Raw genomic sequence first — 25,130 nt, 5'->3', positions numbered from 1 at the left:
ATTAGGGTCTTTCTTCTATGTAACAGGGGCCCCCACAATCCCACAGATTGTCCTCTTGGCCTTGAGCGAGAATCAGAACTGCAAGCCTTAGTGTGGTGGCAGTGAGGAGAAGGGGAGCCAAAGTGGAGTAGATTTCTGCTTGCTTATTCTTCTTGCTCAGATGTTAACCCTTGATGTATATCAGCCAGAGGGGAACAGGCCTTTTAACTGTAATGAGAACTTGGCCAGAGGTGAAAGCTCAGGATTGATTATACCATATTTCCCCATGTATAAGACGCACCTCTTTCCAAAAAAATTGGGGTCTAAAAACTGGGTATGTCGCCTGACCTGTGGTGGCGCAGTGGCTAAAGCGTCAACCTGGAAATGCTGAGGTCGCCGGTTCGAAACCCTGGGCTTGCCTGGTCAAGGCACATATGGGAGTTGATGCTTCCAGCTCCTCCCCCTTCTCTCTCTCTGTCTCTCTCTCCCTCTCTGTCTCTCTTTCCTCTCTAAAAATAAATAAGTAAAATTTAAAACAAACAAAAAAAATAAAGATGAAAATTTAAGTGATGGAGGCAGCAGTCTGTTTAAAAAAAAAAAACAAAAAAAAAAAAAAACTGGGTATGTCTTATACAGTGGTTGTAGAAGCATGGCATTTCAAATGCCATAGGTGGAACTGAGGATGAGGCAATATATAAAGACAGTGATTTGTTGTGTGACTTTTATGCTGAAAAAACTTGAATTCAATAACTTTATGTAATACACTTTTTTTTTTCAAATTTCGGGCCCCAAAATTAAGTGTGTGTCTTATACATGGGAGTGTCTTATACATGAGGAAATATGGTACTTTTGATTTATTATGGAATAAATACATAACTGTGATTATTAAACAGGTGATACTGAATCTTGGTTATGAAAGCAATAAACTGGATTTAGCATTTTAAGGAATTTTTTTTTTTTTTTTTTCCCCCTGAAGCTGGAAACGGGGAGAGACAGTCAGACAGACTCCCGCATGCACCCGACCGGGATCCACCTGGCATGCCCACCAGGGGGCGATGCTCTGCCCACCAGGGGGCGATGCTCTGCCCCTCCGGGGCGTCGCTCTGTCGTGACCAGAGCCACTCTAGCACCTGGGGCAGAGGCCAAGGAGCCATCCCCAGCGCCCGGGCCATCTTTGCTCCAGTGGAGCCTCGCTGTGGGAGGGGAAGAGAGAGACAGAGAGGAAGGAGAGGGGGCGGGGTGGAGAAGCAGATGGGCGCTGTTCCTGTGTGCCCTGGCCGGGAATCGAACCCGGGACCCCCGCATGCCAGGCTGACGCTCTACCACTGAGCCAACCGGCCAGGGCCCGGAATTTTTTTAAATAAGCTTACCTTGTTAGTAGTATATTATTTAGTTCTATTTTATGGCTAGTCAGACTAAGATCAATTAATCAGTAATATAGCATATTTATTCCCATTTACTAAGGTGACCAACTTTTTTACAGTGAAACGGAGGACAAAATAAATTGAAGAAAACAATATCGTAAATAAAAGAGACATTTTATTTATTGCAACAATACACTATAATATGATAAATGCATAATAAAACATTTGTAATTTATTTTTTTATTTTTTTTACAGGGACAGAGAGAGAGAGAGAGTTAAGAGAGAGGGATAGACAGGGACAGACAGACAGGAATGGAGAGAGATGAGAAGCATCAATCATCAGTTTTTCGTTGTGAGACCTTTGTTGTTCATTGATTGCTTTTTCATATGTGCCTTGACCGTGGACCTTCAGCAGACCAAGTAACCCGTTGCTTGAGCCAATGACCTTGGGTCCAAGCTGGTGAGCTTTTTGCTCAAGCCAGATGAGCCCGTGCTCAAGCTGGCGACCTCGGGGTCTTGAACCTGGGTCCTCTGCATCCCAGTCCGACGCTCTATCCACTGCGCTACCTCCTGGTCAGGCCATTTGTAATATTTTATATTGTAATTATGCTTACATGCCTATTAATTTTTTTTTTTTTGTATTTTTCTGAAGTGGGAAATGGGGAGGCAGTCAGACTGACTCCCTCATGCACCCAGCTGGGATCCAACCAGCACACCCACCAGGGGGCGATGCTATGCCCATCTGGGGTGTTGCTCTGTTGCAACCAGAGCCATTCTAGCGCCTGAGGCAGAGGCCATGGAGCCATCCTCAGTGCCCGGGCCAACTTTGCTCCAATGGAGCCTTGGCTGCGGGAGGAGAAGAGAGAGACAGAGAGGAAGGAGAGGGGGAGGGGTAGAGAAGCAGATGGGCGCTTCTCCTGTGTGCTCTGGCCGGGAATCGAACCCAGGACTCCTGCACACCAGGCCAACGCTCTACCACTGAGCCAACCAGCCAGGACCTAATATTTAATAATTATAATAAAATGGATGAAAAGATTCATCCATTGAATGAATCTTTTTTGTCAATGTATGATCTTGTAACAATATATTGGAAATATCTGAACAAGAAATATCCTTCATGTTGAATTTTATGTGAATTATGCTTGCCTATGATTGAATATTCACTGAGAAAGAAATAATCGTGAGTCTATAATGTTGTATGTGCCATGCCGTGTCGTGTTTCAATAAGAAGTACACAAAGCCGGCCTGACCTGTGGTGGCGCAGTGGATAAAGCGTCGACCTGGAAATGCTGAGGTCGCGGGTTCAAAACGCTGGGCTTGCCTGGTCAAGGCACATATGGGAGTTGATGCTTCCTGCTCCTTCCCCCTTCTCTCTCTCTCTCTCTTCCCTCTTTATAATGAATAAATAAAAATAAAATCTTGAAAAAAAAAAAGAAGTACACAAAGCCATTTGCGTGCTCGGTATATCGCACACTCTCTCAAGGTCTCCTGTGCGGAGCACATGCATCTTATAATCGTGTGTCTCCTTGTTTTTTGTTTTTTGTGTGTGACAGAGACAGAGTCAGAGAGAGGGACAGATAGGGAAAGACAGGAAGGGAGAGAGATGAGAACCATCAATTCCTCATTGCGGCACCTTAGTTGTTCATTGATTGCTTTTTTATATGTGCCTTGACCAGGGGGTACAGCAGACTGTGAGATCCCTTGCTCGAGCCAGCAACCATGGGCCCAAGTTGGTGAGCCTTGCTCACACCAGATGAGCCCACGCTCAAGCTGGCGACCTCTTGCGAGCCAGATGTGGCTCTTTTTTTTTTCTTTTTTTCTTTTTTTTACAGAGACGGAGAGAGGGATAGATAGGGATAGACAGGAACAGAGAGAGATGAGAAACATCAATCATCAGTTTTTTGTTGCGACACCTTAGTTGTTCATTGATTGCTTTCTCATATGTGCCTTGACCGCGGGCCTTCAGCAGACCAAGTAACCCCTTGCTTGAGCCAGCGACCTTGGGTCCAAGCTGGTGAGCTTTTGCTCAAACCAGATGAGCCCGCACTCAAGCTGGTGACCTCGGGGCCTCGAACCTGGGTCCTCCGCATCCCAGTCCAACGCTCCATCCACTGTGCCACCACCTGTTCAGGCGATGTGGTTCTTTTGATGGCTGCATATGGCTCACAGACAAATCTTTAATAAAATAAATAATAACGTTAAAAATATAAAACATTCTTATGCATTAGAATCCATTCATTTCCTAGTGCTCATGTTCATGGTTGCGGGTGGCTGGAGCCAATCACAGCTGTCCTCCGGGACAACACCAAATTTTTTTTTTTTGTTGTTGTTGTTGTATTTTTCTGAAGCTGGAAACGGGGAGAGACAGTCAGACAGACTCCTGCATGCGCCCGACTGGGATCCACCCGGCACGCCCACCAGGGGCGATGCTCTGCCCACCAGGGGGCGATGCTCTGCCCCTCCGGGGCGTCGCTCTGTCGTGACCAGAGCCACTCTAGCACCTGGGGCAGAGGCCAAGGAGCCATCCCCAGCGCCCGGGCCATCTTTGCTCCAATGGAGCCTTGGCTATGGGAGGGGAAGAGAGAGACAGAGAGGAAGGAGGGGGGGGTGGAGAAGCAAATGGGCGCTTTTCCTATGTGCCCTGGCCGGGAATCGAACCCGGGACCCCCCCATGCCAGGCCGACGCTCTACCGCTGAGCCAACCGGCCAGGGCCACAACACCAAATTTTTATTGGATAATGCTTAACGTACACAGGTCGTTGTATGACTCTCACGGAATTACATTTTAAAATATGTGGTGTTCATGGCTCTCTCAGCCAAAAAGTTTCCCGACCCCTGCCTTAGTTGTTCATTGATTGCTTTCTCATATGTGCCTTGACCGTGGGCCTTCAGCAGACCGAGTAACCCCTTGCTCAAGCCAGCAACCTTGGGTTCAAGCTGGCGATCTCGGGGTCTGGAACCTGGGTCCTCCACATCCCAGTCCGATGTTCTATCCACTGCACCACCACCTGGTCAGGCTGTACTGATTCCTGATGAATCGTCATGTCAAATACAAATACGTCACATCACACACAAGAGATCAACTCTGCATTGATCAAATACGGACATTTACAGATTAGTCTCCAATATCAAAAAGGAGGACATGTAGGAGGACACTTTTCGAGGGAGGACGAGACTTACAAAAGAAGGACTATCCTCCCTAAAGGAGGACGATTGGTCACTTTACATTTAACACTTAGACAAAATAATAAACCAATTTTGTTTCCCTCTACCCCCTTGCTTTATCACAGTCACAGGATAACAGCATCTGATGTTGGTGTTTTGAGATTTTTAATATATATTTTTTTGACAGGAAGGGAGAGAGATGGGAAGCAACTCATAGTTGTGTCACTTTAGTTGTTCATTGCTTCTCATACATGCCTTGATGGGTGGTCTCTAGCCAAGCCAGTGACCCCGTGTTCAAGCCAGTGACCTTGGGCTTCAAGTCAGTGACCTTTGGGCTCAAGCCATGGGGTCATCTCTATGATCCCATGCTCAAGCTGGTGAGCTCATGCGCAAGCTGGTGACTTCAGGGTTTTGACCTGGGTTCTCGGCATCCCAGGTCAACGCTCTATCTACTGTACCACCACCTGGTCAGGCAAAATTTTTTTGTCAGGTTGACATAAAGTATATTTTTTGGTGTGCAGCAGATTTTAGTAATTAGTTTATCTTTAGATGAAAAAGGTTGAAAATTGCTATGTTAAAGAGTTGTCATAGGCCCTGGCTGGTTGGCTCAGTGGTAGAACATCTGCCTGGCGTGCAGAGGTCCCAGGTTCGATTCCCGGCCAGGGCACACAGGGGAGGCGCCCATCTGCTTCTACACCCCTCCCCCACTCCTTCCTCTCTGTCTCTCTCTTCCCCTCCCGCAGCCGGGTCTCCATTGAAGCAGAGATGGCCAGGGCGCTGGGGTGGTTCCGTGGCCATGAGGCCCCGGATGGGCGGAGCATCGCCCCCTGGTGGGCATGCCGGGTGGATCCCTGTCGGGCGCATGCCGGAGTCTGACTGCTTCCCCGTTTCCAGCTTCAGAAAAAAAAAAAAAAAAGAGTTGTCATAGAGAGGGAGTGTCAAACCTAAGACTTGAAAGATGACAAGAAGTTTGTTGTTACCAAACTAAGGGACAGGCAATCTGTAAAGGTTTGGTGGGTAAGAAGAGGATGAAAATAGGAAGTTCAAGAGAATGGAAAAGAGTTAAAATTTGAAATATTATCTAAATAATTAAACTGAAAATCTGAGAAACAGGCACATTATCTACTTTCTTGACGTTAAACAAAGATTTAAGAAAAAGTGTGTAAGCACAAATTTTAAAAGCCTAGGCAAGTAATTTGAAGACTGATGTTGAGTTACAGCCCACTCATTCTAAAAGGGCATTAGGAAGAGGTTATGGAACAGGAACAGTGAGGGAAGGAATAAACAAATGGAGTATTTTTTCCCCAGTAGCCTTGAGGACAGGTACCATGTCTATTTGATTCATCCTGGTTTGCTCAGTGTCTCTTACTGAATGTTAAGATAGTATGTTTTAAAGTATTGGTATTGTTTAAAGTATTATACTACAGCCTGACCTGTGATGGTATAGTGGATAAAGTGTTGACCTGGAATGTTGAGGTTACCAGTTCAAAACCCCAGGCTTGCCTGGTCAAGGCACATATGGGAGTTAATCCTTCCTGCTCCTCCCCCCTTCTCTCTCTCTCTCTCCTCTCTAAAATGAATAAAGTTAAAAAAATAAAAGTATTAAACTATATATCTCTCTCACAAAAATTAGGGGATATTTCAAAATGAATATAAAGCTATAAAATACCCCTAATTTTTGTGAGCAGTATAGTTATAAACTATACATATAGTTTGAAAAATATGTATTTGAGAGAGAGAGAGAGAGAGAGAGAGAGAGAGAGAGAGAGAATGACAGACAAGACAGGAGAAAGAGGAGAAGCATCAACCTATAGTTGCGGCACTTTAGTTCATTAATTGCTTTCTCATATGTGTCTTGACCAGGGGCTCCAACTGAGCCAGTGACTCCTTGCTCAAGCCAGCGACCTTGGGCTCAAGCTAATGACCTTTGGACTCAAGCCAATGACTATGGGGTGATGTCTGTGATCCCATAATCAAGCTGGTGAGCTCGTGCTCAAACCAGATGAGTCCACACTCAGGCCAGTGACCTTGGGGTTTCAAACCCAGCTCCTCAGTGTCCCAGAATGATGTTCTATCCACTGTACCACTGCCTGGTCTGGCAAACAATATTTTACTAATCAGAAAAAATGAGCCTGGCCAGGCAGTGGCGCAGTGGGTAGAGCATCAGACTAGGACGCAGAGGATCCAGGTTTGAAACCCTGAGGTCGCTGGCTTGAGTGCAGGCTCATCCGGCTTGAGCATGGACTCACCAGCTAGAGTACGGGGCTGCTGGCTTGAGTGTAGGATCATAGACATGATCCCATGGTTGCTGAGCCCAAAGGTCTCTGACTTGAGCCCAAGGTCGCTGTCTGTCCTTCTCTCTGACTCTGTCTTTGTAAAAAAAAAAAAAAAAAAAAAGAGGAAAAGATAAAATGAAAAATTACATTTTCTTTTTGTGAGGACCCTCATAGTGGAGACCAGGATGTGAGCTCTGGTTCTCATGAGAAACTGCAAGCAGCACTAGCTCCCCCGGCTTTCTGGGAAGCCTGCCTGGGTCCCAGCTCGCATGCATTTGGGCTAGCTTAGCCTTGGTTCCCTGGAGCTTCTAGGTCAGCCGCCTGGAAGACTACCTTTCTGGGTATAGGCTAGTGGGCTCAGCAAGTTGACATCCCCACGCTGATGTAATGGCTGATGTGATATTGGGCCTATGCTGCTATTGTCCCTAAGCCCTCTATCTACCCGTGCCGGCACTGCTAGATGGGAGACATCTAAATAGGGGGAGACAGGAGACATCAAAATCCAGGAGACTGCGGAGAATGGGGGTGGTACCAGAAGCAGAAATAGCAGCAGCAATAGGAGCAGGAGCAGCAGAAATGAAGCAAAAATAAAGTGTTGAAAATGTACCACCCTGCCTTTGGCTCCTCGTGCTTTTTTTCACCTTGGGGTTCTCACTGCTGAAATCATCCCTTGTGGAGCTGGTGTGCTCCAACACTTTTTTATTAAAATAATGCTGTGCTAATCATATCTACAAATAAATTTTTGTTAGTCTCAAACTATTGTCAGGGTAGACAGAATCAGAATTTTTATATATCCCGTTTAGATTGCATAACCAGTATTTATTTATTTATTTATTTATTACAGGGAGAGAGAGAGAGAGAGAGAGAGAGAGAGATAGATAGGAACAGACAGGAACGGAGAGAGATGAGAAGCATCAATCATCAGTTTTTTGTTGTGACACCTTGGTTGTTCATTGATTGCTTTTTTATCTCATATGTGCCTTAACCACAGGCCTTCAGCAGACCGAGTAACCCCTTGCTGGGGCCAGTGACCTTGGGTCCAAGCTGGTGAGCATTTTTTTTTTTTGGGGGGGGCTCAAGCCAGATGAGCCCGCACTCAAGCTGGCAACCTCGGGGTCTTGAACCTTGTTCCTCCGCATGCCAGTCCGACGCTGTATCCACTGCACCACCGCCTGGTCAGGCGCATAACCAGTATTTAAAACAGTGCAAATAAACTATAATGGATGTTGAACTATAAGTTGAGCAACAAAAATGATAATTTTTGTCTTTCCAGGCTCTACATATCTTTATTTTATTTACAGTTTGCTTCAATTTAGATAGAACTTCTACAGAAGTATCTCAGGGGGGTCAATTTAGGAGAGGGACTTCCACAGAAGTGTTTAATGTACATTTTTTGGAAAGAATAGAACTGATAGTAATGTATTCGGAAAATGTTTTTAATAACATATTCAGAATACATTTTTTATGAATACAATATGTTGTTTGATATACATAATAAAAGCATTAATTTTAGAAAGTTTCCAACTGTCTGAATGCCAAGAGTCCAGTATTCCGGCCTAAAGTTGAATCACTTTTTATGTATTATACCAAAATTAAAATGTACCCGTATTCTAACATTAAGAAATAAGATAAAATACCAACATTATAGGCTACCTAGAAAAGAGCAACGATGACTTCATAGACTATCTTTACTCTCTCTCTATATATATACATACACTATCTTTATATATAGTATATTCATATATATAGTTTTTATTTTAGTTTTTTGGGACACATGACTTGTCCTATTATTTGACAGAGGGTTATAACGTAGTAGGCAGAATAGAAGATTTGGAGGCTGAAGAGAAACGTTCAACCTAGAACTTCCTGGATTACTAGCATTCTATCCCTTGTGCCAATTGGCACATAGTAAGTGTCTGAATGAATAAATAAGTTTTATCAACATGGATTTCTTCAGCTGTAAGTTGGAGATACCACCTACCACAAGGGATATTTGTAAAGAATAAGAGAACCAATAGGTGCCATAGTGCCTTGTTATATTTAAGTCTCTGAGCTAAAATATTTTTAAAGATCTGGGTTAGTAGGGTTTATTATTTTGTAAAAATACCAAATTGACATTTGATTGAGTCCAGTATTTGGCTTTGATATAGTATTTTATTTAGTTATGTTTTCCTGTTAACAAAGATACCATTAACAACAAATTTGTTCAGTGTTCATTTTAAAGGAAAAAATGTCCTACAACTCATTAAAAAACACTGTGTAATTCAGGTCAACATCAGTGTCCTTTTACTTCCTTTGGTTAAGTCTTACGAAATCTGTTTGTTTCAAAAGAAAAGTATTTCATTATAAAAAGATTTAAAATTTATGTTCTCATTAAATTCCAGTTCAACACCATTTACAAAAACATTTCACACGCCTTACATTGTATGATAAATATTTTCTCTCAGGAGACTTGGAAGAACTTAAGGGTAGAAAATTGAGTCAGATTCATCTTTATATCAAGTTACTAGCCTTTGGCTGGTTCTTTGTAGAAGTTAGCGCCCAGTAGACAGAATGAATGAACAGAGGATATGAATGTGTACAGCAGAAGACAACAAGCTATTATAATTTTGACAAGTTTTATAGTATATAAAGTGATGTTTATCAACAAACTAAAAACATGATTTTAAGATTCTTTATTTTTTTCTATGAATGAGACTAGTTTTAAGGTTGATGCAGGGAAAGTCTGGCACACGTTATCAGGGCAGTAATGTGAAAATGACTTAGGAAAAACACCAAAAAAACTTTAAAATTACAGAGTAGTTTATTTAGTGATCTCAGATAATAATGAAGATTAAGTAACGTTGCCAAAAGCTTGTTGTATTTCATAATACTCTATTTTTGTGTTTTTTTAAATGTTATATTAAGATACCAAGATGTTATTGTAGATGGGAATCAGCCTGCATTAATTAGTGTTTCATTTTGTATTGAGGAATGGTGAACCACATGGGAGTCTGTATTTGGAAAACACAGTTTATGTTTATTTATTTTTTAAGACTTTATTCATTTTAGAGAGGAGGGGGTGGGGAGGAGCCAGAAGCATCAACTCCCATATGTGCCTTGATCAGGCAAACTCAGGGTTTTGAACCAGTATCTCAGTGTTCCAGGTTAACACTTTACTCACTGTGCCACCACAGGTCAGGCCATAGTTTATGTTTAAATGATTATCTGCCTAACTTATTTTGAGGTATAAAATAGATGTGGTCAGTAAGTGGTTGCTGATGATTATGACTATGTATTGGTAAAAAGATATTTGAAACTATATTAGAAAAAAATATGTAATAACAATTCCAAGGATCTACATCCAATATTAAAGATAAAGGTAAAATGACTAATAAGGTTTACAATACAGGGTGGGGCAAAAGTAGAGTTACAGTTGTTTATATGAAAAATACAATAATAAATAATACTACAAGAATAAACTTTCACGTATTTACAACTGTAAATGTACTTTTGCCCCACCCTGTATATATAAAAGGATTTTAAAAAATATTTGTTGTAAATGCCTTATGATAACTAAAACAGACTTTTCCTTCTTTGCCTTTGTGAAATCTAGTTACTTGGGAGGCATTCCTTATTAAAAGGGTGCTGATCATGTAAAAAAATTGTTGCTGGGATTTAAGCAAAACAGCAAAATATATTTTTTCCATCATCGGTAGCATTTACCTTATAGGAAAGATTTACAACAATTATAATTAGGTGTATGTTATCTCATATTGTGGTGTCAGAAAGCTTGAATCAGGGTTGAATAACTTTATTATACATTAATAAATTTTTGCATGATTTTATTAAAGCCAATTGAAGAAAAGTGTTATTAAACATTTATCTGGTGAAGCAAGGCAAACTCTTTAATTGTTCAAGTAGCAACTAAAGAATTTCTGATATTCAGTTTTGTCAAATAATTAGCACTTGCATAGCTTTATTCATTGACATGTATTTTTGTAGAGAACTACATTTTATTTCTCTTATGCAGTATGATTGTTCTAGTTGACTCTAAGAAAGGAGATAAAAAGCAAGCTGTTATGTAAGATAAATTGATTCCATTTTAAGTTATAAGTTGAAAAGATCTAATGCGGTAAGTACTGTTGTATGATTAAATTCTACTATAGGTTTATGGGGGGGAAAAGCTTTAAAAGTTTTGGTATCAACATACATGAAGGCAGAGGGAGTTTCCTAACACGGAACTTGGTAGCGTATTTGCTTATTAATGCATCAATTTTAAAATAAAAAATGTATTGTTTTTATTATGAGTAAAAGGGTAATATACAGTTCTTGTTCTAAGATAAAAGCTAGATCCTGATCTCTGCATTATTTCAAAACATACTTTCTTAGAAGGTGAATATAGTCAGCTACCAGTTTTTACTAGTCTGAGGTACTTGAGTCTTACTAGCTTGGATGACTCCAGGGTACTTCACATTCAAAACTATTTTCAAAATATTTTACAATCTATTTTAGAAGATAATATTCCTATGAGGAAGGTCATGATTAGCTCACTTTCACTCTTAAAAAGATACAGAATAAATAAAAGAACTTGCCCTGTACCTCAGGCATTTTTTTCTGTAAAGTTTCCAAATCACAGTGCCAGTAATAATTTAATTAATACAAAACTCAGCAATTTGAAAGTCATTTTTAATGTTGGTGAACTTGGAGTCTTATTTAGAATGTAATATCCCAACTTTGGTACACAAAAACATTTTTTCCTAATATATAAATTAAACATATTACTTGTCATAGACTGTTCTTTAAAAGTTGTTTAAAAAAAGACAAAAACACAACACACCTTGGAAAATATCCTAGCAAAAATTTTAAGAATGTAATCTCATGTAAGGCACTTCCATGCTTTTTCAAATAAATTTCATAAAATTTCCCGCTTTTTGGTAATCATGTCTTCATAAATTGTACAGTAATAATTTTACTCTAGGTAAAACTTTATTAATTACCCAATTTTGGCATATTTTCCTTAAATATTTTTACCTTGGAATAAGATAAAGGATGGTCATCGAGATCTATGCAGCTTAATCTTAAATGAAAGTACTCTTGTTTTAAATTTAGAGAATTGATAATGTTTTCATTTGTTGGTCTTGTTCAAGAATCTTGAAATCCTCCAAAGGAAGGCTGCTTAAGGCAGTTGGTAAAATATGTTCGCATGTGCCCTTAGGTAATATGTTATTTGCTTCTAGATTCTTCACCAAGCATGTGGCTTTGATCCATCTTCGAGTAGCTCTGCGTTCTTTTTGTAGGCAAGTTTTCATTTTCCTTCTTAAACTTGCTATTTCTTTTTCCAGTTTAATTATCCTCTTTTTAGCCTCCATAGGATTCCTAAAGGCATAACTGTGTTCAAGTAGCACTTGCTGACTACTAATGTTTGATCTTAAATTAGATGGTCCAGTTGGAGTACAACTGTTGTTTTTCTTCAAAAGATTCCGTGACTTGAGTTTCTGCACCAAATAAAATTAGAAGGTTGAACATAAGTTACACAAGAATATCACAAATAAGTAAATTTTGTCCAGTTTTGTGTAATAGTATTTAAACTGATCTTCTGAAAACTGATTTCAAAAGATAAAAACATCAGCAACCCATCACATGTGATCATTGATTCAAGTTTCTCAACCGGTTGAATTAATTCCAGCCACCTATTTCTTTTTGTCTTCCCTCTACAGAGAGATAGAAACATTGGTTTGGAAATAGACAATAGAATTCCAAGGTCTCTTCCAAATTACTGAATATGATTCTATGAAGACTAAATATTGTTTGCAATTTTCTCACTATGGCCAGTATAATGTATTTCGATTTTTGATTTATCCGTGATACGATTTGATCTCTTCTTTAGGTAAAGACTATTCTCTAAATTGATTAATATTTCAGATCTTGGTCCTACTTAGTAAAAAGATATTATGAAGTATCAAGCTTCTGAATAGATTTACTTATTCACTGTTCATCAGTTACAGTTCCATTCAAGGATTTAAAATGAGGGCAGAAATTTTTGCTCAAATCAGAAATCCGAGAACCATTTTTTTCCTTTATTCCTTTCATTCAATTAGTCATTAAGTCCTATTAATTCTACATCCTAAATATCTCTTATTATGAATCATCTCCTCTCTAGCATTCTTTTTTTTAAATTAATTAATTAATTAATTTTTTTTTTGCAGAGACAGAGAGTGAGTCAGAGAGAGGGATAGACAGGGACAGACAGACAGGAACCGAGAGAGATGAGAAGCATCAATCATTAGTTTTTCATTGCGCATTGCAACACCTTAGTTGTTCATTGACTGCTTTCTCATATGTGCCTTGACCACGGGCCTTCAGCAGACTGAGTAACCCCTTGCTGGAGCCAGCGACCTTGGGTTCAAGCTGGTGGGCTTTTGCTCAAACCAGATGAGCCCGCGCTCAAGCTGGCGACCTTGGAGTCTCGAACCTGGGTCCTCTGCATCCCAGTCCGATGCTCTATCCACTGCGCCACCGCCTGGTCAGGCCTCTCTAGCATTCTTTTTTTTTTTTTTTTCTGAAGCTGGAAACGGGGAGAGATAGTCAGACAGACTCCCTCATGTGCCGGACCGGGATCCACCCGGCACGCCCACCAGGGGGCAACGCTCTGCCCACCAGGGGGCGACGCTCTGCCCCTCCGGGGCGTAACTCTGTTGCAACCAGAGCCACTCTAGCGCCTGGGGCAGTGGCCAAGGAGCCATCCCCAGCGCCCGGGCCATCTTTGCTCCAATGGAGCCTCGGCTGCAGGAGGGGAAGAGAGAGACAGAGAGGAAGGGGGGGGGTGTGGAGAAACAGATGGGCGCTGCTCCTGTGTGCCCTGGCCGGGAATCGAACCCGGGACCTCTGCACGCCAGGCTGACACTCTACCACCGAGCCAACCGGTCAGGGACTAATTCTCCTTTTAAAATATCACTTAGTAACATTTGATTACTTTGCATCACCCCTCTCAACCCATTAGCATTTGTTCTCATAGTGCTATTGCAATTGTTCTGTGCTAGGTCAAGATCCTCCCTAAAATCCTAACTTCAAGCTCAAACCCAGCCTAATGTCTGGTTCTATGAAGTTTTCTGTTATACCTCCTTTTAACCTTATATTCTTTGGTATATCTCTGGTATTATTTGGGTCTAGTGCTCTTAAAAGAACTTAGCACACATTTTGTATTCATCTTAAAATCAGAGCAGAGTGATACTGGATGTTTCATTACTCATGATTTCTCAGTATTACCAAGGGTTCAGTTATGATAATAACTGGTGGTAATGTAAAATTCCAGTATAGGAAAACAATTTGGAGCAGGGAAAGAATATTGGAGTGAGTCAGGAGGCCTGAGCTTTAATTCTAACCACCTGCCCCTTTACGGGAGGAAATTTTACAACTTTCTTGAGGCATGTCATCATATATGAATTTCAATATATTCTGAATTGTTTCATTTTACAAACAAAAGGAAACATGTTTGTCTGACCGATAGTGGCACAGTGGATAGAGCATCAACCTGGGATGCTAAGGTCCCAGGTTTGAAACCCCGAGGTAGCAGGCTTGAACGTGGGCTCATTTGGCTTGAGCACAGGCTCACCAGCTTGAGCAAGGGGTCACTGGCTCGGCTGGAGCCCCCAGTCAAGGCACATAAGAGAAAGCAATCAATGAACAACTAAGGTGCTGTAACTACGAGTTGATGCTTCTTTCTCCCTTCCTGCCTTTCTTCACTTAAAAAAAAAAGGAACATGTTCTAAAAATGGGGTTAAAAAAAGCAACATTACCTACCACAGACTTTATATGGGTACAAAAATCAAAAATGGTTGGGACAGCATCGATTTTAAGTCGTCGAGTTTGTCCTGTTAGGTCAAAACAGGAGGCTTCAAAGTGCTTTGAACAAAGAAAAGTGTGTTTTCCTGGCACAAAATTTTTGCGCCTAACCAGGCGAACCCATTCTTTTCTTCTTTTAGGATCCAATGGAAACCTTAAAGAAAAAATAAAGAAAAAAGTAACTCAAATTCCAACTATCACACTTTTGGTTGCACTTAAATAGTTAAAACAATTTTTTTTTCTCTTCTTTTTTTTCTTTTCTTAGTTAAAATAAATTTTAAGTGGTGATGCTTTAGCAGGGGTCTCGAAACTACTGCATGCGGACCCCCTGAGGCCATTTATCCAGCCCCATCGCACTTCCTGAAGGGGCACCTCTTTCAATGGCGGTGAGAGGAGCACAGGATGCAGATGCATCCTGGAGTACTGTATGTGGCGGCGCCGCAAAGCGCAGCGTCACTCACGTACAGTACTACTTCCATTTTGTTTTTTTACTTTAAAATAAGATGTGCAGTGTGCACAGGGATTTGTTCACAGTTTTTTTTTTATAGTCCAGCCTTCCAAAGGTCTGAGGGACAGTGAACTGGCCTCCTGTGTAAAAAGTTTGGGGACCCCTGCTTAAAGTGACTTCAATATACGTAAGAAAATTTAGGTACCCAATACCTAAAACAGAAACCAATTCATGCTAATTTTTTTAAGTTGTAAAAAACAAAACAAAAACAAACCCCAAAATGACTTGAGCGGTTTTATGTTTTAGGACTTTAAAAAGAGATCTTTTTTCCTACTCTAGTCCTCAACATGGGCAGTAAAAACAAACAAGACTAAATTGATTTAGATCAAGCTTACGAAGGACCTTATAAGGGTAACTTCACAATGCTTAGACCTGCTGCTGAAATACACGGTCAACACAAATCAAATTACCTACAGATTAAATTTTACCCAGGAAAGCCTAATTAGAGTATGGTGTTCCTTTCTCTGTGTTCCTTCAATATAACACCACACTGTTTTGTAATTTTTCCACTTTAATAAATTTCCACTGAATTAACAGTTTGTAAGATCATAAGTTTTGGTCCGGCCAGGTAGCTCTTAGAGAGTTGTCCCAATAAGCCATGGTTGTGGGTTCAATCCTGGGTCAGAGGGCACATACAAGAATCAATCAATGAATGTATAAATAAGTGGAACAAACTGACGTCTCTCTATCTCCCCTTTCCTTTCTCTCTGTAAAATCAATGAAAAAAAAAAGGTTGTAAGTTTCCTGAGGACAGGAATCATTTTATCTTTTCATCTATTTACCTTTCATACTGTTTGCCTTCCAAGCAGTAAGGACTCAACAAAAATTTGCTTAATTATAGCACCTGTGTTTGTTTTTGTTTGATTTGTGGACAAAGACTATACACAGGTGCAAAAAATAAATCCTCTTTTGCAACCCAGAACTCATGGTGCAGTATGAGTTTTGATACATATAAGAAGGAACATGATAAAAGAAAAAAAATTTGCTTAATTAAAATAATATGTAATATGTAAATTAATAACGCACTGTATTACTTCTGTGTAGTTAAATAGCATATAATTTAATTTTTTCCCATTAATTTGAGACAAAGGAAGAAAAACAGGAGAGGATGAAGGAAGGGAGGGAGAGAGAGAAGCATCAATTCCTTGTTTCACTTTAGCTGTTCTATCTAGTTGTGTATTAATTGATTTCTTTTCCTATGTGTACTGACTGGGGTCGAACACATGACCTTTGGCACATCAGGTAGACACTTTATCCACTGAGCCACCTGGCCAGGGCCAAATAGCATTTATTTTTACAAAATGAACTCTTAAGCTATGTAGTACTGTAGAAATCATAATTAAAACAAAAAGCAAAATGCTGCTTACAAGCCCAGCAGTAATGTTTTCCCTTTCATATTTATCTCAAATATAAAATATACTAATATATACCCAGTTAACGAAGAGAAAATAACATAAGGTACTATCTAAAAATTTTAGTGGTAACTGTGTTGCCTGACTTGAATAAATAAGAATCAACATTCACATGTATCAATTTTGAGTTCAACTCTTCTTTAGTTTGACTACCTTATCCTTTTATTATGAACTGAGTAGAGTTTTAAAGAACTCTACTTTAACATAAATTTAAAGAATTTATGTTAGATCATGTGGCTCAGAAGCCCCCAACTGAAGCCTCACAAGGTAACAACAGCTTTGGCTAATCAAGTATCTGAGGTTTGCTATAATTACCAGCAGCAAGGGGCACTAAGAGATGAAAGCCCAGATTCACTGGGAAACAAACACCCTCTAGTCTCCTATCCCTATCCCCTCAACCCTACACATACTCTGTAGACATTAACATTGGTATGTCACTGTACAGTTCATGTTTTCATATATGTAAGTTGGTTCTATTTCTTTTTTTAAAAATTTATTAAATTTAATGCAGTGACATTGATAAATCAGGGTACATATGTTGAGAGAAAACATCTCTAGATTATTTTGACATTTGATTGTGCTGTATACCCCTCCCCCAAAGTTAAATTGTCTTCTGTCACCTTCTATCTGGTTTTCTTTGTGTCCCTCCCCTCCCCCCCTTTTTTTAGTTGGTTCTATTTCATTCTTTATTATTAATTTATTTACTCTGCTTATACCTCAACTTTTTTATTTTTATTATGTGAGAGGCAGGGAGGCAGAGACAGACTCCTGCATGCAACCCAACCAGGATCCACCTGGCAAGCCCACTGGGGGGGTGCTGTGCTGACCATATGGGGTATAGCTCTGTTGTTTGCAACTGAGCCATTTTAGTGCGTGAGACAGAGGCCATGAAGCCATCCTCAGCACCTGGGGCCAACTGCTCAGACCGCTTGGTCAACTCCATGGCTGCAGGAGGAGAGGTACAGAAAGGGGGGGGGGGGAGGGGTGGAGAAGCAGATGGTCACTTCTCCTGTGTGCCCTGCCTGGGAGTCAAACCTGGGACCTCCACACACTGGGCCGATAATGCTCTATCACTGAGCCAACTGGCCAGGGTCACCCCTCAACTTTTCTTTTTTGTATTTTTCTGAAGTTGGAAACCGGGAGGCAGTCAGACATGCGCCCGACCGGGATCCACCCGGCATGCCCACCAGGGGGCGATGCTTTGCCCCTCTGGGGCGTCGCTCTGTTGCGTCCAGAGCCATTCTAGCGTCTGAGGCAGAGGCCATAGAGCCATCCTCAGCGCGGGGAGTCAACTTTGTTCCAATGGAGCCTCGGCTGCGGGAGAGGAAGAGAGAGACAGAGAGGAAGGAGAGGGGGAGGGATGGAGAAGCAGATGGGCGCTTTTCCTGTGTGCCCTGGCCAGGAATCGAACCTGGGACTCCTGCACGCCAGGCAGATGCGCTACCACTGAGCCAACCGGCCTGGGCCACCCTTCAACTTTTAATAAAATGTATTCTTATTTCAAAGATCTGTTCCAAAATTTAATGGTTTAAAAATATTTCCTGGCCTGACCTGTGGTGGCGCAGTGGATAAAGCGTCGACCTGGAAATGCTGAGGTCGCCGGTTCGAAACCCTGGGCTTGCCTGGTCAAGGCACATATGGGAGTTGATGCTTCCAGCTCCTCCCTCTTCTCTCTCTCTGTCTCTCTCTCCTCTCTCTCTCTCCTCTCTAAAAATGAAAAAAAAAAAAAAGAGAGAAAAATTAAAAAAAAAAAATTTCCTGTGCCCTAAACTAGGAAAAAAAAAATCAAGCTTTGGTTTATGAGCACTAAACATATTCTTGTGAATTTCTTCTCGTTGCGTCCTCAATAAAGACTCAGAACAAATAAATACTATCATTGTATTATCATTTGTATAAGATTTTTCAGACATATGAACTGTCTTTCAGATATTTAACCTTTTTAAGCTCTTTTAAAAACTAGCCCCCAATTATGAAACCAAGGCTTTGAACTGAACCTTAACTTGACCAAATTTTATTTTCTCCTTTCAAGACTCAGTTTAGAAATCCCATCTTCCTAAAGAAATTTTTCATGATTGGAAGACTACGATAGATGTTCCTTTATAATATTAAACTAACATCACTGTATTCTAATTGCTTGCTTTTCTATCTTTACTACTAGATTGTTTTTCATGGTTAGGAATTGTTTTTCACTACTTTATCCTGTTATGTAAGCATTCAATGAACTTCTCTGAGTGAATCAATGAATAAGTTAACGAATGGGGTTAGTTTAGCATTACTAAATAATCTTTAGTAGAATAAGAATAATCAACAATTTTCTATTTGATTTTGGATAATGCTTTTATACAGCATCAACCATAATTATGTTTTGCATGTGTTGTTTGCGTTTTTCTTGGTATATTCAAAGGGTGGCAGATATAGCCCATAGTTGAATTTAAATAATAATAAACCATCCTGTAAATATTTAAGAAATAATGTGGTGGTAACAGAGGGATATATGTTTGTCTACAACAGGGGTAGTCAACCTTTTTATACCTACTGCCCATTTTTGTATCTCTGTTGGTAGTAAAATTTCCTAACCGCCCACTGGTTCCACAGTAATGGTGATTTATAAAGTAGGGAAGTAACTTTACTTTATAAAATTTATAAAGCAGAGTTACAGCAAGTTAAAGCATATAATAATAATTACTTACCAAGTACTTTATATCGGATTTTTGCTAAGTTTGGCAGAATAAATCTTTATAAAACAACTTACTATAGTTAAATCTATCTTTTTATTTATACTTTGGTTGCTCCGCTACTGCCCACCATGAAAGCTGGAACGCCCAGTAGTGGGTGGTAGGGACCAAGTTGACTACACTGGTCTACAACATAACAGAACCAGGTGTTCAGAAACATTAGAGGTTTTGGAAAAAAAATCACTCAGTATTTTAACCAGTGCTATTTTGCTTGGGTCTTTAAAATATGGCTGACTGCCTCTTACATTCCAAGCACTATCCTAGGCACTGTCCCAAGCAATGAACACATAGTGGTAAAAACAACTGACCTCCTTTTATGGTATCTAGCAGGCGTCCCCAAACTACGGCCCGCGGGCAGCCCCCTGAGGCCATTTATCCGGCCCCCCACCACACTTCCGGAAGGGCCACCTCTTTCATTGGTGGTCAGTGAGAGGAGCACTGTATGTGGCGGCCCTCCAACGGTCTGAGGGACAGTGAACTGGCCCTCTGTGTAAAAAGTTTGGGGACCCCTGAAAGGGTATTCTGTAATGAGAAGATTGAGGATCGAAAAGCTTGATGCAGTAGAAAAGTATCTGAGAATACTTTCTCTGGTTAAACCAGCATGTTAATCCTGGTACCTTTACATAACAGCTGGGTAACTTTAGGGAAGTTAAGCAACCTTTTTAGGCCTTAGCCTAATAATCAGTAACAATACCATCTGTAACAGTATCTAATGTGGTACTAGGGATTAAATGAGACAATGGGAGTAAATGGTTAGCCCAGTGCACAGTATATGGTAAATACTAAATACATGATATTTGTTATTATAAAAGTAATTACAAGTGTTCTGAGTGTTATAAAAGGGCAAGTACAAGATCAAATGGAACCATAAAACCATAACAGCTAATCTAGTTGGGAGGCTTTAGGATAGTAGGAATTAGCTAGGGGAACTAGGCTAGGAATAGTGAAGAGTGTTATGACATGAAATGATGCCAGAGGGCCTTCTAAGTTAAAGTGTAATTTGAACTTTATCCAAAATGGCATTGGTAAGCCATTAAAAAGCCTAATTCAAGCCCTGGCTGGTTGGCTCAGTGGTAGAACATTGGCCTGGTGTGCAGGAGTCCCGGGTTCGATTCCCGGCCAGGGCACACAGGAGAAGTGCCCATCTGCTTCTCCACCCCTTCCCCTCTTCTTCCTCTATCTCTCTCTTCCCCTCCCACAGCCAAGGCTCCACTGGAGCAAAGTTGGCCCCTGCGCTGAGGATGGCTCTATGGCCTCTGCCTCAGGCGCTAGAATGGCTCTGGTTGCAACAGAGCAATGCCCCAGATGGGCAGAGCATCACCCCCTGGTGGGCATGCCGGGTGGATCCCGGTCGGGCGCATGTGGGAGTCTGCCTCCCCGTTTCCAACTTCAGAAAAATAAAAAAAATTTAAAAAGCCTAATTCAGAGAGCTGATTGTTAACAGAAAATGTTTTAGCTGGCTGGTAAACACAACCATTATTAAAAATTAAATTATGTAAATTTACAATAAATTTAAAAAATACTATCAATAAAAACTCATTACTTTCTAATTATTTTAGTATATCTATAATCTTTTAAAAAGTTTACTTATTGATTTTAGAGAGAGAAAGGAGACAGAAACATTGATCTATTCCTGTATGTGCCCGCAACCTTTGCATATCAGGACAATATTCTAACCAACCGAACTATCTGGCCAGGGCTATTATCTATATTCTTAAAAGTATTTATGGTTGTTATATATGTATGGTATAAATGCTATATAGAATAGTGTGGTACTGCACATTTCTTCCCAACTTTATGATCAATGATGTCATGTTGGTAGCTTGAAACCAGCCAGGGCAGAAGTATTTGTCATTAAATTATGGCAAATACTATGAATCAGGGCTTTCCCCCTGCCCTGGAGATTCTGTTCTTAAACATTTAGCAACACATTATTAATTAGAGAGGTAAGGAGTAAATGAATGAATGAATGGAAGCAGTAAACTAGTTATGAGGCTGTTGTAATAATCAAATCAAGTGGGAATGGTGAGCCTGACCCGTGGTGGCAGTGAATAAGGCGTTGACCTGGAATGCTGATGTTGCCATTTCAGAGCCTGGGCTTGCTGAGTCAAGGCACATAGAGAAGCAACTGCTTCTCACCCCCCGCCCCCCCTTTCTTGTTCTCTTTCTCTCCTCTATAATTCATAAAGAAATTTGAAAAAAAGAGTGAATGGTGAGAAGTCAAGGAAGGATGACCTCCCAGTTTCAGGGTAGATGATATTTTCATTTACTGAGAAAGGGAATATGGGAAATGGATTAGGTTTGGGGGAAGGGCAAATACATTAGTATAGTTTTAATATGACTCTGAGGAACTAAACTGAGTGTCCAGGGAAATACTATGAACTCATCAGAGATAGGGACTGTAGAAAATTGACTTGGGAAGCATCAACAAGTAAATGTGAACTGAGATAACAGGGAGAGTTGAAATCTTTTTAAGAAAGGGAAGACCTAGGTCAGGGGTAGAAGAGAGGGGCTGGCTGGTAGAGGAGATAGGCCACAGAAGTAAGTGAAAAACACAAAATAAGTGTCAAATAACTCAAAAGTATAGAGTATTTCAAGGAGTAAATGGGAATAAAGAAGTCTATACCAATGACTTAGGAGAGGAGTTGGTTAATATTTTTTGTATTTAGAAAGTAGAAATGTATTTTTATTATGTTATTTTATGACCTATATTTTTGGGTTGCACGTAAAAATGTTACTTTCATAGGAGGCAAATGGTCAAATATGGAAAGGAAGTATGCATGCTATTGTACCACAGTGCATCTCTTAAACAATATTATTGGTTCCTTGATTTGTCCCTTTCCCTCATCTTCCAAATCAAATTATCAAATAGCTTTTCCTCAAATATTTCTCAAATCTGTCCACTACTTTCCATCTCTACTGTCAGTTCCACTGTAGTCTACCCCTGGTCGGCAAACTGCGGCTCACGAGCCACATGCAGCTCTTTGGCCCCTTTAGTGTGCCTCTTCCACAAAATACCATGTATGGGCGCTACCTCAATAAGGAATGTACCAATCTCTATAGCTTAAGTTTAAAAAATTTGGCTCTCAAAAGAAATTTCAATCGTTGTACTGTTGATATTTGGCTCTGTTGACTAATGAGTTTGCCGACCATGGGTAGGCCAGGCCACTGGGTGGACTCATCCTTGTTTTATGACAGGCTCCTGTTTTTTTCTCTATCAACTATCACCTCTTCTACTCTAGTGCTGGTTGTGCCAGCAAAGAAATACATTGTTTAGTTCAGCTGACACTATAGCAGAAGTTCCCTGAAAAAGAAACCATAGGTAAATGAACCTTCTTCAATAAGCTTCTTGTTCATCAAATTCATCTCTTGATGATGCTTTACTAGCACTTTCAATTACACTATTTTTCTTTAGATTTTTTTGTTTATTCATTTTAGAGAGAGGAGAGAGAAAGAAAGAGAGAGAGGGAGAGAGAGAGAGAAAAAAAAAAGGGGAGGAGCAGGAAGCATCAACTCCCATGTTCCTTGACCAAATGAGCCCAGGGTTTTGAACTGGCGACCTCAACATTCCAGGTGGACACTTGACCTACTGCGCCATCGCTGGTCAACACTATTCTAACACTTCAGCCAGAGGACTTTTTAATATGCACATTTAATCATGCCATTCTTTTAAGACCCTCCTTGGCTTCTCATGTACTAACTGGATAAAATAGAAAACGTTTAAAGGTGCATACAGGACCAAATCTATGTCACCAGTTGGTCTCACTTGAAATTTCACATCCTTTGGGAAGTGTTCTTTGACTTTATCAGGCTAAGTTTGGTCTCCCTGAATATCTTTTCTGTGGCACTTACCTATAATTGTGTTTGTCTTTCTTTCTCATTACACTCTAAACTCCAGGAATATAAGAAGTGGATCCCTAGCACGTCAGGCAAATAAGAACTCGGCACACATTTGATGGACGAATGAATAAAGCACTATATTTGTGTGAAGTAATTGAAAACAGAAAAAACATCACAAAGGTTTTTTGTAAGTGGCAACTTTTAATAAGAGGGTACATTTAGTTGTTATGAGGTAGGTTAAAGGTCAAGGATATCATTTTTTGCATTCTAAGATTGTATTAAGTTGTGAGGTACAGAAATTGTTTGCACTTAACTTTTTTAATGCTTCTTTTCTTCAGCCACATGGCAGGTACTTGCAGAGCAGGTAAATATTTACTTATTGTATTTCTTGTCTTTAAGGTACTTTCAAAAGTTCTCACTTGAGAGAACTAAGAAATTTTGATTGCTCTTACAGCAAAGGAAGGGAAAACAAAACCTAGGTTCTTTTTTTTTATTACTCTGTTCTATTAAGAATAGAAAGCTTAGGCCCTGGCCGGTTGGCTCAGCGGTAGAATGTTGGCCTGGCGTGCAGGGGACCCGGGTTCGGTTCCCGGCCAGGGCACATGGGAGAGGCGCCCATTTGCTTCTCCACCCCTCCGCCCTCCTTCCTCTCTCTCTTTTCCCCTCTCGCAGCCGAGGCTCCATTGGAGCGGGGATGGCCCCGGCGCTGGGGATGGCTCCTTGGCCTCTGCCCCAGGCGCTGGAGTGGCTCTGGTCACGGCAGAGCGACCCCCCCCCCCCCCAGGGGCAGAGCATCGCCCCCTGGTGGGCAGAGCGACCCCCCCCCAGGGGCAGAGCATCGCCCCCTGGTGGGCAGAGCGTCGCCCCTGGTGGGCGTGCCGGGTGGATCCCGGGCGGGCGCATGCGGGGGTCTGTCTGTCTGTCTCTCCCCGTTTCCAGCTTCGGAAAAGTACAAAAAAAAAAAAAAAAAAAAAAAAAAAAAAGAATAGAAAGCTTATCTGCTCATTTTCATTAACAACGTTTAATTCCATTATTATCATCAGTGATGACTCAATTCCTCCGCAGTTACCGTAGGTGACTCTTAGAAATCTAAATGCTTCCCTTTTCAATTCAGCTAGTAATAAGTTTCTCCTGATTTTGAAACACAGTAGGCTTTTAAGGTGAATGCCAACTTGAAGATCTCTTATGGTGTCATTAATTGTCAAGACCGGTATAATACACAGGAATAAGAGAAGAAATTACGGTATCCCCCTGTCACTTTTACAAGGAGTGATCATTCAGAACCGGGGTTTCTTTTATAAAGTGAGTAAATCTTCGAAGGGAGAAAAAATTGGACAGATTTGAGAAACACACAAAGGGAAAATATAATGCTTCCCTGCTACCACCTAGTATAGTTAATAGAATTAGCAGAATTCTCCTGTTCCTTTTCCACAAGCAATACTCCATCTAGCAGCTCGCGTTTCCGTGTCACCCCCCACTCCCTGCCCAGGTTACCTGTGGAAGCTGATGTTAATATGCTTGTTGTAGGTAGTGGCGCAGCCCGCCGCGGCGCAATTGGTCGGCATGTCCCCTTCCCCCTCATTCGGCGTGGTCGTTAGCCCGTTCTGAGGCGCTGTCTGCTACGCTTCCTGCGGGCAGACTGGGCAGGTGAGCTAGCGGAGAGGCCCACAGAGCCGAGGCGTAGGAGCAGGTGGGAAGAGGGGGTGTGTTTGTGTATGTCGGCACGCAGGGGTCAACCTTCCCTTTCTCTTTATTAATATGGCGGACTTGAGCCAGCAGAGCCGTCAGTCTCGGAGCTCCAGTCGCCTTCTTTTGCCTTCACAAACATGGCGGACACAACCCGACCCCTCCCTGGCCCACAAAAGGGAGCGGGACTACTGCGTCTCTTTAGCAACCTTCCTTAGAGCAATTCAAAAAGAACCGGTATTGCCTACCCTCCCACGCCCCATTACTATGACACTGTGTCGAGGCCCAGGTTAAAAACAGGCCCTCCAACCCTACCACGCACCCACATAACCAAACCCAGA

The 25,130-nt window shown here is 41.1% G+C and overlaps 1 protein-coding gene and 1 non-coding gene across 2 annotated transcripts; one reads left to right on the top strand and one right to left on the bottom strand.

The window, feature by feature from the left end:
- Nucleotides 1-9,234: 9,234 nt before the first annotated feature.
- Nucleotides 9,235-25,113, bottom strand: THAP2 (THAP domain containing 2). Its single transcript, XM_066368566.1, has 3 exons — nucleotides 24,598-25,113; nucleotides 14,567-14,762; nucleotides 9,235-12,261 (listed from the first exon to the last, which is right to left on the bottom strand). Exons 1-3 carry the CDS (start codon nucleotides 24,666-24,668, stop codon nucleotides 11,872-11,874), a joined length of 657 nt encoding a protein of 218 aa, XP_066224663.1. The 5' UTR covers nucleotides 24,669-25,113; the 3' UTR covers nucleotides 9,235-11,871.
- On the top strand, nucleotides 15,956-16,082 carry LOC136396158 (small nucleolar RNA SNORA40). Its single transcript, XR_010749565.1, has one exon. It is a non-coding gene; the product is annotated as a small nucleolar RNA SNORA40 (small nucleolar RNA).
- Nucleotides 25,114-25,130: the final 17 nt, after the last annotated feature.

Source organism: Saccopteryx leptura, chromosome 2, assembly GCF_036850995.1.
Source record: "Saccopteryx leptura isolate mSacLep1 chromosome 2, mSacLep1_pri_phased_curated, whole genome shotgun sequence".
Taxonomy (NCBI): domain Eukaryota; kingdom Metazoa; phylum Chordata; class Mammalia; order Chiroptera; family Emballonuridae; genus Saccopteryx; species Saccopteryx leptura.
The sequence above is the reverse complement of the archived record's forward strand: the minus strand, read 5'-3'. Positions and strand labels throughout refer to the sequence as shown.